Source organism: Sceloporus undulatus, chromosome 2 (assembly GCF_019175285.1).
Source record: "Sceloporus undulatus isolate JIND9_A2432 ecotype Alabama chromosome 2, SceUnd_v1.1, whole genome shotgun sequence".
NCBI lineage: Eukaryota > Metazoa > Chordata > Lepidosauria > Squamata > Phrynosomatidae > Sceloporus > Sceloporus undulatus.
In genome coordinates, this window is record NC_056523.1 from 288413869 (window position 1) to 288429281 (window position 15413).

At 42.4% G+C, this 15413-nt stretch overlaps 1 protein-coding gene across 4 annotated transcripts in view; it reads left to right on the forward strand.

Annotated features, from left to right (window-relative positions):
- Positions 1–13698: 13698 nt before the first annotated feature.
- FCHO2 (FCH and mu domain containing endocytic adaptor 2) overlaps positions 13699–15413 on the forward strand; it is a 123288-nt gene continuing 121573 nt past the window's right edge. For 2 of the 4 annotated variants that reach the window (XM_042455919.1, XM_042455918.1), the window contains exon 1: positions 13700–13954. Coding sequence is in view for 3 of the 4 variants with exons in the window: in XM_042455918.1 (XP_042311852.1) it covers positions 13751–13954 (204 nt within the window). In the remaining variant the exon portion in view is untranslated. Of the gene's footprint in view, positions 13955–15413 lie in introns of all 4 variants that reach the window. The other 2 variants (XM_042455920.1, XM_042455917.1) reach the window with 2 other exon arrangements.

A 15413-nucleotide genomic window follows, 5' to 3' on the forward strand; every position in this document is an offset into this window, starting at 1 on the left:
ATTCCTGTACTATCTCTTTACTTATTCTGTGCTGAAATTTCCCCATTCTGTCCTTTGCTCCATTATCCTCAGGTTGAGTACCCTTTGCCTTTTCTGAGAAGACTGAGGCAAAGAAGGTGTTGAGTAATTCTGCCTTTTCTCTGTCCCCTGTTAGCATTTTGCCATCTTCTCCACCCAGTGGCCCTACCATTTCCTCCTTCTTCCTTTTGTTGCAGACATATCCAAAAAAAGCCACACAATTACAAACCCACATAGGGCAGACCCCCCCACTACATCAAGGATTCAGCTCACTTCATAGGAAAAATCAAGAACCTGGAGCTAAAACCTGGAGACATTCTAATCAGCTTTGATGTGGTCTCCCTGTTCACCAAAGTCCCCATAATGGACACCATGACACTCATCCAACAGATTTTTTTAATGTATATTTTATTAATGATTCAGACATATACAAATAAAAAATCACTCAAAAACAACTAAAACAACACCGCAAATTCAAACTTAAAGAACATCTCAAACTAAATCTAATCTAAATTATAAACACACACTAACAAATAACACTACTCTAAACACATCATACTACACTTGACTAAGACAATCCTTCCAATCTTGTGCATGAGAATGTTGCTTATAACTTTATTTGTGATCCTTTTTTATCTTTACTTCTAAATTTTGTATTTTGTCTGCTACATCTTAATAAAAGTCTAATTTCTAATAAACTCTAAGCTTTATGTCCGATTGCCTGGCTGCTCTATCTAAATGTTAGATAGCTAACAAAACCCAACAGATTTTTCCAGAAGACATCACAGCCCAGGTCAAACATTGCCTCACCACAAGCTATTTCCATTGGGACAATGGATTCTACGAACAGAGAGATTGAGTTAGCAATGGGAAGCCCTCTAAGCCCTGTGATAGCAAACTGTTACATGGAACACTTTGAAAAGCAAGCCCTGGAAACAGCACCAAAAAAACCCACAACTTGGTTCAGATACGTGGATGACACTTTCACCATCTGGAGCCATGAAGAAGAAGACCTGGCTGTATTCCTGAACCATCTGAACAACATCCACCCCAACATCCAATTTACTATGGAAAAAGAAAAGGAAGGAACACTGCCATTTTTGGATGTCCTTGTCATCCGCAAACCAAACCTACATTTGGGTCACACAGTATACCGAAAACCCACACATACAGACTGATACCTGCACAAGAACTCCAACCATCACCCAGGACAAAAAAGAAGCACAATCAAAACACTGATAGACCGAGCAAAACGCATCTGCGAACCCCACTTCTTGGAAGATGAACTGAAGAACTTGCACCAGGCTCTACAGGCTAATGGTTATTCCAGCTCAGACATCAGAAGAGCTGCCAGGCCCAGGAAAACCCAGAGAAGTGAAGACAAGCAGCCACCCAAAGGGAAGGTATTTTTACCATACATCAAAGGAGTCACAGACAGAATAGGCAAAGTGGGGAGGAAGCACAACCTTCAAATGGTTTACAAACTGACGAAGAAAATCCAGCAAATGCTTCGCTCAGCCAAGGACCAGAGAGACCCTCTCACAGCCGCAGGAGTTTACCGCATATCATGCAACTGCGGACAAGTCTACATAGGGACCACCAAATGCAGTGTACAAACAAGAATCAAGGAACATGAGAGACACTGCAGACTGGGTCAAGCCAGAAAAATCAGCAGTAGCAGAACATGCCACAAACCATCCTGGGCATAAAATACTGTTTGAAAACACCGAAGTTCTGGACCATGCCAACCACTACCATATCAGGATGCACAGGGAAGCCATTGAAATCCACAAACATCTGGATAATTTTAACTGGAAAGAAGAAACCCTTGAAGTGAACAAAATTTGGCTACCAGTCCTGAGGAATAGCAAAATAAGGACTCAGCAAATGCAAATGGGAAACCAATTCAGAGTCAGGGGCTTTCCCAGCAGATAATGATCACCAATTAGCAGACATTAATCCTCTTTTGTGTTAGCCTGAGGCCAGACATCAACACAGAAAAATACACATGCAAATCACTCTTGCATTCCCAGGCTCACACAGTATATATACACCCAATTTTCCAGGCAAAGCATTCTCTGAAGATGCCAGCCACAGATGCTGGCGAAACGTCGGAAAGAAACTCTGCTAGAACATGGCCACATAGCCTGAAAAACCCACAAAAAACTATATCCAAAAAAGCTCTTTTTGTTGTTCTTAACCTCTCTAGCAAGCCTGAGTTCATTCACTTTACCCCTACACATGCCTGCTATTTCTTTGAATTCCTTTTTCGTGATTTCCCCCTTTTTCCATTTCTTATACATGCTCTGTTTAAAACTTAGCTCAGTTGAAAGTTCCTTAGTCATCTATCCTGGTTTCTTGAGACACCTCCCATTTTTCTTTCTCACTGGAACTGTTTAATAATAATAATAATAAATTTTATTTATATACCACTATTCCAAGGATCACAGCGGTGAACAATAAAAGATAAAACAGTTAAAACAACACGAGCCCCAAACCCCTCCAACAGAATTACAACAGTTAACAACAATTAGCAGTCAACAACAATTTGTTTGAAATTGTGCCTTCAGTATCTCCCTTTTGAGAAACTTTCATCCATCCTGAACTCCCTTCTCTTTTATTATTCCTGACCATGGGATCACCCCCAGTATTTCTCTATGTTTACTGAAATCTGCTTTCCTAAAGTCTAGAATGTGTGTCTGACTATGCCTGGCTTCTCCTTTCCATTGTATAACAAACTCCAGGAGAACATGGTTACTTCCACCTAATGATCCTACCACTTGCACCCCATTAACCAAGTCATCCTTGTTGGTTAGGATCAGATCTAAAATAGATGACCCCCTTGTTGCCTCTTCCACCTTTTGGACCATGAAATTGTCTTCAAGGCAAGTGAGGAATTTGCTAGACCTTGAAGATTTGGCTGAGTTTGAATTCCAGCAAATATCAGGATAGTTGAAGTTATCCATCACAACTACATCTTTCCTTTCTGAGTGTGTGGTCATCTGTTCTAGAAAGGCGTCATCCAATTCCTCTATCTGACTGGAGAGTCTGTAGTAGACTCCCACCACAACATTCTTGTTGTTTCCCTCCCCTTTACTTTTTATCCAGATGCGCTCCACCTGGCTGCCAGTGTTGATGTCCTGGATCTTTTCACTGGTGTAAATATCTCTGACATATAGTGCTATTCCTCCTCCTTTCCTGTTTGGCCTATTTCTCTTTAAAAGGTTATATCCCTCTATTTCTACATTCCACTTATGAGACTCATCTCACCAGGTTTCAGTGATGCCTATTATATCATATTTGCTTTGTTGTACTAGGAGTTTGAGTTCATCTTGTTTATTCCCCATGCTCTGTGCATTAGTGTAGAGACATTGCAGACCAAGGGTCCTCTTTACTTGCTGCCTGTGCAAGATTTTTTGCCTCCCACTATTGGGTCCTTGCACTATTTGTCTTCTTTCCTCTATGTCAATTTGACTATTTTCTCCAGCCCTTTCGCCTTCCATAATATTGTCTCCCTCCACCACGTAACTCAGTTTAAAGCACTCCTGATCAAATTCTTGAGACTGCTCTGGAAACGCTCACTCAAAATGGCCACCCAGCTACTTCTCTCCTTCTCCTCTCTGTGGCAGGAACTGAGTGAGGAGGAGCATTTTCCTAAGAGGAGGAGGAGGAGGAGGAGTTCTGCAACAAGAGAATAGAAAGTTAAAATAATACATGACCAGTCAAGCAAGGAGATTGCAGAACAGGAGGAAAATCGAAATCTGAAAGAAATGAGAGTCATAGAGAACAGCATTATTCTGTAGAAGACAAAAAGCATGCTGTTTGCTTGTGGCTAATAGTGTGAATCCTACATTAATGTTGTGCATGTGGGTGGAGGAAAACCTGTCAAATTTATAAAACAAAAATGTGAGAAGGGAATGAGAAAATAAAAACACTTTCATGTCTTTCAAAATGTACTATAGGGATTTTTAAAGAAAGGGCATGCATTCTCAAGGTGTACAATGAAATATGTCTCTCATGTTATAATTTGGTATGTGAAGAATGCAGCTTAGTGAACAAGATTTTCAGCCTGGTTGAGAACAATTTATTAAATTTAGAATAAATCACTCAACCATTTGATTACTTTTCACAATAAGCATAGCTTCATAATTGATCTTATGAGATTGCAAAAAAAGGCTAGGATGTTTTAGAAACAAAGAAACCATTATATTCTGTCAATTAGTAAAATGTCTGCTTTTCCCTTAAGACACACACACACACGTCTGCCTATGCCATCTTGTTGGATGCCCTACCTTGTCTGAGGTATTTTATTTTTCAGCCACTTTCAGCAAATTACATTGTTTTTTTCACTATTACAGGAAATCAGAAACAAGTGGAATGTCCTAATGTACAAGTGTATTGGTGTTATGGCATATGGAGGCAGTTATGGGATTTTGGAAAACTAGACAAAAGTTAATATGACCGTCCTGTGGCACCTTAAAGACTGATAAAGTCATGGTGGCTTTCATTAAATACAATCCATTTAATCAAATTATACTGCATTTTGCACATACATTTTATAACATGATCAATATTACTAAAGTAAATGACATGGGGATCAGTATCAGACTGCTTAGTGATTATAGGACTACCAAGGAGGCTGGTATCAAACATGTTAGCACTGCTAATGCTGATATTAAGGAAATTAATAGTGGAGTTGCAATTGGATGAACTGGGAGGAAGTCAAAAGTTGTACTAATCAAATGTGTTTTCTAAAATTAAGGAGGAAGTCCTGGGGATGATTAAAATAAGGCACTTATTTTCTGAGAATTGAAGCAGAGTTAATGTCTCATGAAGTGAAGTAAGAACCTATCTCATGTCTGGAGCAGAAGGTGCTATAACAAGCCAGAAGAGATTAAAAGTTCAACCAACCCTCATTTATCAAGGTGTCAGAAAAGTGGAAGCTGAGCCTGGTCTCCAAGTAGCCTTGGGTGAAGAGGAGTTATAGACACTAAAGGTATGTCCGCACCAAAGCAGTTTGATCCTACTGCCATGGCTTAATCCAATGGAATCCTGGGATATGTTCAGAGAAGCGTTCCCAGGCATTGTGTGATTATCATTTGCTATTTGATGTTCTTTTTGCTGCCTGTTTTTATTGATTGTATGCCATAGGCAGGTTTACTCTTTTATATTTATTGTTTTTATGTACAGCACTGTGCAAATCTACAGCGCTACATAAATAATAATAATAATAATAATATGTAGATTTGTAAGAGAGTTAAAATTGTCTGCTAGAGAAACCTTCTGGTGGATTTTTTTGGGGGAGAAACTACAGAATTCCAAGTGCTTTTCTAAACTAGAAACCCTAGGATTCCATATGATGGAGCTTTGACTGTTAAACGAAGATCTCCACTCAATTTTATTTTGCTCCAAAATGTCCCCCAAAAGCCCTCTAGGCATTGCTACCACACTTGTAGTCCCCTGGTCCTCCAGGGATCAATTTTTTATTTATTATTTTACAAAATCTTGTACAACCATTAGGGGCTGTAGTAGGGTCATTTCCACCTTGCTTTAGGTCCATTCTGGGCCAATTTAAACTCAAGAGTGTTTTTTAATGAACATTTTCAGGGATGACCTAGCTGGAAAAGGGAGAAATGACAGAAGAACACAGATAAGTCAACACTCTTTCCTCCCCTTTATTGATGTAAAAGTTCTGATGGTTGAAGCCTCCTAAGTGAGCCTCAGTTCAGTTGGCTTTCACGCTTGCTCCTTGATTAGGAAAGGCGAGGAATGAAGAAAGGTGACTACTGTGATGGATCAGGTAGTTGCATGCAAGTTTGGAAGAATGCTGGCAATGTGACCCCTGACAAATAGGGCTTGCTTGTGCCCTGTCAGGCTGTTGGGCTGGAAAGATGGCCCATCCTAGTCTTAAGGCTCAAGGGGAAAGAGAGTACCAGTTAAAATCAGAGAGATGGAAGGGATCTTGAGACAATCTAATCTGAACCTATTTGGTGATAGACATCAAGAGCTAGGACATTTTTGAAGGCTCTCCAGATTCTGTTTAATGTCCTCTACTGAGGGCAGACCCAGTTCTAGGATGTTCTCAAAGTTCTTTTGCATAGGTACAGAACTACATATTAAAAATAAAAAGTTCAAAGAGGAACAGAGAAGCTCAGGATGGGGCTTCAGTGCTTTCATGTGCATCTAACAAGACATTCCACTGTACAGCTGAAAAACACTGTTCTATAGAAACATCTTCTTTTATGCAGTTATGGTCCAATTCACAGTGCAGAAATAATCTATCTTGAGACCATGTTAACTGCCATGGCTGAATGCTAGGGAATTCTGGGTACTGTAGTTTTGTGAGACATTTAGCCTCCTCTATTAGAGAGCTCTGGTGCTACAATAAAATACAATTCCCAAGATTCCCTAGCACTGAACCAAAGCAGTTAAAGAGGTCTCAAACTGGATGATTTCTGCAATGTGTTTTGGACCTATATTCATTATATTGTTTGGTGAAATGTTCTGTAGAACTTGGAAGTTTGTATTTTATTTTTTGTGGGAAATAATAATGTTTGTTTCTTTCCTGCCGCTCCTCAAGGTGGGATACAGCATATTAACATACAAACAAAAAGAAAACACATAAAAGCGATAGTTAAAATGCAGTGCTCATATGGGTACATTCTTTAAAATGCACATTATTTAAAATTATTGTTGTGGGATAATAATAATAATAATAATAATAATAATAATAATAATAATAAATTTGTTTCCTTCTCGCCTCTCCTCAAGGTGGGGTACTGCATATTAAAATACAAACAATTAAAAAGAAAACACGTAAAAGTGACAGTTAAAATGCAATGCTATAAAACTATTGAAGTACATTCATGTAGATACATTCTTTAAAATGTACGGATTAAAAAGCCATGTTTTAAAACTGACTGGGTATGATGTATGTGGGATGGTAAGCTGACCTGAATAAAAGTGTTAGCTTGTTGAAGATGTTAATGATAATGAAGCAAAATATTAAAAAAATTCTGTCTTTTTATGACATCCAAAGTCATGCCTGAGGTGTCAGTCCCAGTGTGGATAATGGCAGAATCAGTCCTGGAATGTTTATAGACCTTGGTAGTCTTAAATCCTTTCCAAAGCAGTAGAAGTACTTGACATCACTAGGGTTGGCATCACTCAGTGCGGCAGCTCATAATGTCACCCGTCCATTGACCCTACCACACCACACTGAATCCTTAGTCATATTTTTTGGACAACTGTTACTCATATAGTTCTTGTAATGGCAATAGTTGTGACATAAACTATTAGCAAAATTAAAACTAAAACTTTAAAGTACAATATTATAAACACAACCTAAATGTGTTTACATGTACATAGTGAAGATTTGGTAAGATGTGATGTTTTTAAATAAGCTTTAAAAATAATTTTTTAACATCTTAAAAATTACCATTTTAAATTTTACAATTGTAAAAAACATTAAAAACCCTGAGACCTCTCATTTCTACTCCCACTGAGCCTTGCCCCCCTCACACCATTTCTTCTACTGAGCTCCAACATTTTAAAGGTATGCGTGCAAATGCCACAGCCCATTTCTGCCAAAATAAAATGTTTATGGTGTGGCCTGCACTCCTCTGTGAGTGATTCTTCCCTTCCTGACAGTTAAAAAGTACCAATAAATAAAACTCCCTCCCCATTATATTAACCATATAGCTTGCTGAGTTCAGGAGAATTTGGACCCAGACAGGCCAAAATAAAGCTGCTTTGGGTCACTTTGGAGGTATGCTGTTTAAATGACACACACATCTTACAAGACCAGTATCTGTGCCAAAGCTGCGCTCCAGTCCTTAGGACTGGAGCGTGGCTTTGGCATGTTGTCCAACCTCTTAGGACGCATGCATCATTTAAAGAGCATACCTCCAAAGTGACCTGAAGCAACTTTATTTTGGCCTGTCTGTTTGGGCCCTTTGAAATCTTGGGGGGGGAGGGGGTTGTTTGTTTTTGTGTGTGTGAGATGATCGTTGATCTCAATAAAAGTGTTAGCTACTTGTAGACATTACCCCCCCCCAATAATAATGAAGCAAAATGTTTTTTCATCCTTTTGTGACTCCTAAAGTGGTGCCTAAGGTGACAGTTCCACTGTGCCTAATGGCAGAGTCAGCCCTAGAACTTTTACAGACATTGAGATGCTTAAATCCTGCCCAAAACAGTAGAAGCAGCCACAATAGTGAGGTATTATAATAAATTAGATGCCTTGAACACCTTAATTGGAAAATTAACTGACCAAGCAAACAAAACCATTCTAGAAATAAAACAGGCTTATCTGCTGTGAACAGGTTACACAGACTTTTCAAACAGGTCCTAACTCATCTAGCTGCAGAAGAGGACAAATGTGGTGGCAGCGGGGGAGAGGGGGGATGAAGTAGCAAAGCTAACGGTCAAAGTAGATTAAGCAGATCAGTTTAAGAAAGGTACATAATGCCACAGTAAATTTATTAATTTAAGACTTATCTGCTGTTGGAGCAACAGAGCTAACACTGCCAACCAGTCCTCCATTAGATAAGAGATAGTAGATAGACTTGCAAATGTTGGAAACAAGGTCTTTATTGTGAAACCATCCTGCTTCACATACAATGTAAGCCACAAAATGGGATGGGAGGTTTTTGGACTTTGTATTATAGTTGCAACCTCCCCATGTTGTCTCATTGTTTCTTCCATCTGTTGTATTTATTTATTTATTTTTAAAAAATGATAACATAGAATAACTCCACTGGTAGCCCTAGGAGCCATCAATCTCAAAGCACCCTTTATCTCAAGCTATATTAGCAGTACATCAGCACAATTGTCATGCACTTTCTTAGCACACACATCATCTTGTGGAGCTATAATTGTCATGCCTCCAGAGACATATATTTAGTTAAGATTATATTAGGTTTTGTATGTATTAGTTTAGAAGGGAAAATACAGATCTATAGCTTTAAGAAAGACAAGGATTGTGGGAAATCCCAGGGTCTTATGCTGTCTCCCTCTAGCTAAGTTTCAGTGTGTAGTGAGATTTCAGCCAAGTCAGACCTGGAGAGAGTACTTCCCTTTGACAAAAAGATAAGTCCACAAAGGAAGAAAGATAGTCGTCAAAGAAAGATAGAATACATCAAGAAGAGAGCAAGGTATTTAGGAAGGACTATTTAAAAAAGAAGAAATCAGTTTTGTGTTATTTGTGTTTATAACCAGTAAAGCTTTTGAAACTTTAGAAATTTGTGGACAAGTCTTTTGTTCTGGCTGTGTTCCCGAGAGCCAGAGGCCTTACTACACCCAAAGTCCATAGCATCGCTCTTGGGACAAAACAATAATCCTGTAGCCTTGGAGTTATACTTAGATTCTACTTCAGTGAAGTGCAAGTAAGGGCAGCATTTATGCCTTGGAGCTCTTGATGATTTGGGTCCAAAACACACTACAGAAATAATCCAGTTTGAGACCACTTTAACTGCCCTGGCTCAAAGCTAAGCAATTCTGGGAATTGTAGTTTTGTGAGAAATTTAGCCTTGTTAGAGAGCTCTGGTAACACAATAAACTACAATCCCCAGGATTCCCTAGCACTGAGCCAGGGCAGTTAAAGCAGCCTTGAACTGAATTATTTCTGCAATGTGGTTTGGACCTATGAGAGCTACAGTGGACATATCCTCTTCCCTTTCTCTTTCAGTGTATAATCACCTGTCAACTTATGGCAACACTATTCATTATAAGGGTTTCTTAGCCGAGGAATCTACAGAAGTGTTTTTTTCCAGTTCCTTCCTCTGAAATACAGCTTACAGCACCTGGTATTAATTGGTGGCTTCCACCCAAGTACTCACCAGGGCTGACCTTACCTTTCAAGACCAGACAGGATCTGGTGGCTTTAGGGTATTTAGTTTTAATGGGGAAAACCTTCTATCACCTTGTTCAGGTGTGGGGCGGGAGAGACATAGCCTAACCTAAGTGGCAGGATGCACATTTTCACACACATTGTTCTTCCCATGTGTCAGTATGGGAATGGAGAAGAGAAATGCAGTAGGGAGAGTCTGGACTCCTCCAAAGACAGTTCTTTGCAAAAGAGATTAAATTCAAGTGTCACAGCTGTGTTCTCCAATATCATTCTGCCCCTGCCTTAAATGCTGGGTTGAACCTTTCCACCTGTCCTAGGAACCAGTCTTTGCTCACCTGTCTTCTTGCCAGGTGAAATAAGGAACTGGTGTTGTTCTTTGTAAGCAAAAACTGCTGAAGTTCCTTTTTCAACACAACCATTAAAGGGACAGGAGTCATGTCCCTTATATTTCATCTGTCAACCTTACCTCTACACTGTGCAGTAAGGCAGGTAGAGGGGAAAGACACTTTCAGCTGCTGGTTCCTAGTGCTTTGAGAGGCTTTGGTTAAGAGTATTTCATTTGAGTCCTTTGCTTCCCTCCTGGCACGGGGAAGTTCTATGCTACTAGAGCAGGCCTGCACAACATACAGCCTAGGGGCCACATGCGGCCCAGCAAAGGATTTTGGGCAGCCCACGAGGATGTGGAATGACTTCAAGGCTCCTCTGCTGCTCTGCCTCCTCCTGAGGAGAGGGCCATGTGGAGGAGGAGGAACAAGAGTGGATGCTTGCCCTACAGAGCTCCTCTGCTGCTTGACTCTCTCCCAAGGAGAAGGACAGGTGGAGGAGGAGGATGGATAAACGCTCACCCTTCAAGGCTCCTCCTATGAAGAAGGCCTGGTGGTAGCAGTGACAGAGGAAGGCGGGTGACCATTCACCTGCAAGGCTCATCCGCTGCTTGACTTTCTCTCGAGGAGAAAGTCAGGTGGAAGAGGAGGACAGGCAAATGCTCACCCTGCAAGGCACCTTCTCCGCCTAACTTTTTCCTGAGGGCAGTGAAGGAGGAAGAAAACACTCAACCCACATGGCTCCTCGGTTTCTTGGCCTTCTGCAGAGGAGAAGTCCGGATGGAGGAGGAGAAGAACAGGCAAAAGGTGCTTCACCACTTGGCTTTCTCCTGAGGGGAGGGCCAGGCAGAAGAGGAGGAGAAGGACAGAATTAATATTAATAACATTACACTTGCCCCTCCATATTCCCTAGGATTAGGGACACGAGACCCCTGTGAATTTGGAAAAACCACAAATAACAAAAACACCATGTTTTTACCTGAGACCTCTCTAGGAATCGCTAGGTCTTCCAGTGCAACTCTGTGGTCAGCGTCTGACAGACACTGAACATAGAACACAGGAGCTACAAATGCCTAGTAGAGTGTTCTCTCTAGGTCTTTCAGTGCAACTTTTAGTTAAAGTTGACCACAGAGTTGCACTGGAGGACCTAGATATTCCTAGAGCGAAGATATTAATAAAATCCGTGAATAATCAAACCCACAAATATCAAAGCCGTAAATATGGAGGGATGAGTGTAGTTATTAATTAATTAATTAATTAATTCTCTCTCTCTCTCTGGCTTTTCGCGAACGAAGATTCAGGAAGGATTTATCCCACGCTATCTACAAGTGCATTGATGACTAAAAAGACCAATCTGAGATAAACAAGTCCGATTGCAGAAAGCACAGCAGAAAGTCTCCTTGGGTGATGTTTCTGTTTCCAGGTTGTGGTTCTTTTTGCGTTGTTGTTTCTCTTCAAGACTCGTTCGGCGTGAGCTTTCAAAAAAGGCAGCATTGTGGATAGTGTGTCTCCATGCCTCCTGATGCGAGTCCAGGGCGGACCATTGTTGGTGATCAATTTGGCCAAGCCTGAGATGTTGTTTCAGGGAGTCCTTGTATCTCTTCTTTGGGGCGCCCCTTTTACGCTGACCCACAGCGAGTTCACCATAGAATACTATTTTGGGGAGGCGATGGTCCTTTATCCTAGAAACATGTCCTGCCCAGCGCAGCTGCGTCCTCAATAGCATGGCCTCAATGCTGGTGATCCCTGCTTGCTCAAGGACAGCAACATTCGTCACATAGTCAGTCCAGCGTATATTTAGAATTGTGTGTAAACAGCGCTGATGAAAGCGTTCGAGGAGTCATAGGCGTTGGTGATAGGTGACCCATGTTTCAGACCCATAGAGGAGAATAGACAGTACAATGGCTCTATACACACTGATTTTTGTGCTTCGCCTCAAGCGTTTGTTACTCTAGACTCTCTTGAGAAGCCTTCCGAATGCACTATATGCCTTTGCCAGTCTGTGATCAATATCTTTATCAATCTTGGCATCTGAGGAGATGATGCTTCCCAGGTCGGTGAACTGCTGGACGGACTTAAGCACAGATGTGCCTACAGTGATGTGGGGATGGTAGTGTTCTTCCTGAGGTGCTGGCTGGTAGAGAATTTTCGTTTTCTTCAGACTGACTTCCAGCCCAAAGAGCTCTGCAGCTGTTGCAAAACAAGATGTTAGGTGCTGCAGAGCTGCTTCCTTATGGGCAACGAGGGCAGCATCGTCAGCAAAAAGCAGCTCACGGACTAGATAGTTTAGAGTCTTAGTGCGAGCCCTCAGGCGGCTTAAGTTAAACAGGCTACCATCAGTACGATAGCGTATATAAATGCCATCGTCTTCTTCTTTGAGATCTGCCGTAGCCCTTTGGAGCATCATGCTGAAGAAGATTGTAAATAGAGTTGGAGCGAGAACACAACCTTGTTTCACACCATTAGTTAATTAATATTTAATTAAAACGTATCTGCAGCCCAAAGACGTTTAGCCTATTTTAATTTTGAACCCTTCCTACTGCCAATTCGTGCAGGTCTGTTCTAGGGTATTCCTAGAAGGCGCAGGCATACAGAGAGGAGGAAAGGGAGTTCTTGCTATCTTCAATTGCTGATCAGAAGCAGAAGGGTTTCCTTTTCCCGGCTGGGAGAGGGCATTGCAAAGATGAGGCAGGCCAATAGGTCTGGGAGTGAGAGGTTTCCCTTCCCTGTGCCCAGATCTGCTGGACATGCAGTTAAGATAAATTAGGCATAAGCACAAAGGAAGAAAACCTTTTGTGATGGTGGCTTCTGAATTGTGGGGCTCCCTTCCAAAATGACTACATTATGCTTTCCTCCTTCAGCACAATTTTTTATCCAACCCTAGAATGCTTGTGCCTTTGGTGCTGCCTTTGATCGATTAGCCTATATGCTTTAAGCAGCTTTCACAAACAAAGTAAATGTAGTGTGCATTGTCGACACACACACACACATATACACCAGTGGCTTACGCTTTGAAGAAAAATTAAAAAGTATTTTAATACCTAGGAATAAATAAAATATAGTCTAAAAGATATATCACTCTGTTATGTTTAACACTGTCCAAGGTCCAAAACACACTGCAGAAATAATCCAGTTTGAGACCTTGGCTCAATGCTAGGGAATACTGGGAAGCGTAGTGTTTGTGAGACACTTATCCTTCTCTGTCAGAGTTCTGGTGCCACAATACACTACAATTCCCAGGATTCCCTATAGCACTGAGCCAAGGCAGTTAAAGCACTTCCAAACTGGATTATTTCTGAAGTGCGTTTTGAACTTTGCTTGGTGTGAGGGACTTCTAAGTGCCCTTACAAATCCCCTGCAGACTGGGCCTCATCATCATCATCCCTTCTCAGGTTCCAGTCTGAAGCCCTTATGATTATTATGATCACCGCCCCCACCACCGCGCATGCGCACACGGCGGTGGGCGGTGAGTTCCGTATTATTCCCTGCTGCTGCTGCTGCTGTTGCGTCGAGCAGCGTTCGGTGCCGCCTGCGCCTTGGCGGCCGGCAAAGTTGGCGCATGCGCCCTGCGGGTGGGTCCCAGTCTGAGGAGGAGAGAGTTGTCGAGAAAGCGAGTTCGAGGGGAGTCGCTGCTGCTGCTGTTGTTGTTTCTGGGCCGCGCGAAGGGAAGGAAGGGCGGCGTTTGGAGTCCGTTTCCTCTTTCGGAGGAAGAGGACCCAGAGGCGGCGAGATGGTCATGGCGTACTTCGTGGAGAGTTTCTGGGTAGGTAGCCCGGGCCTGCCCTCCCTGGGCCGTGTTTGGGGAGGACCAAGTGGGCTCAAGGGGCTGCTGCAGAGGGAGGGAGGGAGGCAGGGAGGGAACGGGGGCAATGCCCTCTGAGCCCACTTGGTCCTCCCCAAACACCGCCCTCCTCTCCCAGGCCACAGCCCCGAGGAGCCCCCTCCTGCCCCGTGGGGCTCCCACACTTCACCCAAAGCCAGGGTCAACCTTTCATGGGGCTTCCCTTTTCTTATCCTTTGAGGCTGAGAGGTGAGCCTCCCATGGGTTCCTTAGCCCCTTTCATGGGGTGTCTTCAGACTGGGTTGGCTATTGCTGCCCTTTGAGCTGGAGGAAGGGATGGGACCTTTTGGCCACCAGAAGGCGAGCCTTTTATGGGGTCTCTTAGGTTTCTTCAAAGGGGTTTGCTATTCTGAGGCTGAGAAGGTATGGCTTAGCCACCTTAAGGCCAGCCTTTAGAGGGGATTCCTTGGCAGCTTTCTTAAGGGAGGTTGGCTGTTGCTGTCCTTTGAGGCTGAGAGAGTGAGACTTAAGAGGTTCTAGGTCCAAGCCTGGCTCTCTCCTGAGGGTTTCCTTCACACTGGTTGTTGTGTGCCTTCAAGTCGTCTCCAGCTTATGGCAACCCTAAGGTGAACATATCCTGGGATTTTCTTGGCAGGTTTCTTCAGAGGAAGATGACCATCTTTTGAGGATGAGAGAGTGTGACTCCGGCAAGGTCACCCAGTGGGTTTCCGTGGCTAATTTTGAATTCAAACCCTGGTCTCCAGAGTCATAATCAAATGCTACAACCGCTCACTACACCACACTGGCCATATATACACATAGAGAGAGGGAGAGGGAGAGAGAGCAAAGTACAACAACATCCCCAAATCCACAGCAAAACAACCAAAATGCACAGTGAATATGTTGAGAGCTTTCAAAGCTCCTCTGCCTTCTTCATCGGGCAGAGATGTCTTTTAAAAAATATACATCACTTCCTTCAACATCTTTGCTTGATGAAGAAGAAGCCAAAGGGGCTTCGAAAGCTTGGAGCATGTGTAATGTGCATTGTGGTTGTTCCAGTGAAGGTATCCCTGTTCTGTGGATTTTGGGATGTCCTTGCATTCCTCCTCCTTTTCTGGGGACAGGAGAGGAATGGGGCCAGGTTGGGCGGGATTGTTGACGTTTCCTCCCTCCTTCTCTCTCTCTCTCGGTGGCAAAAGCCTAGAACTAGGGCTTTGCTTAGTGGAAGTTTACTCAGGAGCCTCCTCCTCCCCTTCTCGGTCTCTCTGGCTAAATAAATGCCACTCTGCTGCTTTTTGGAATCCAAGACTTTCTCCTAGTTCTTGTTTGTTTTTGTTTTTTAAAGAGAAAAGCTCATCCTTTATTTATAACGTTCACAGTTTCTCATGGATAGCTATAAACAAGGCAGCCAAAGGAACAAATCGAAGTTGTAATAGTAGCC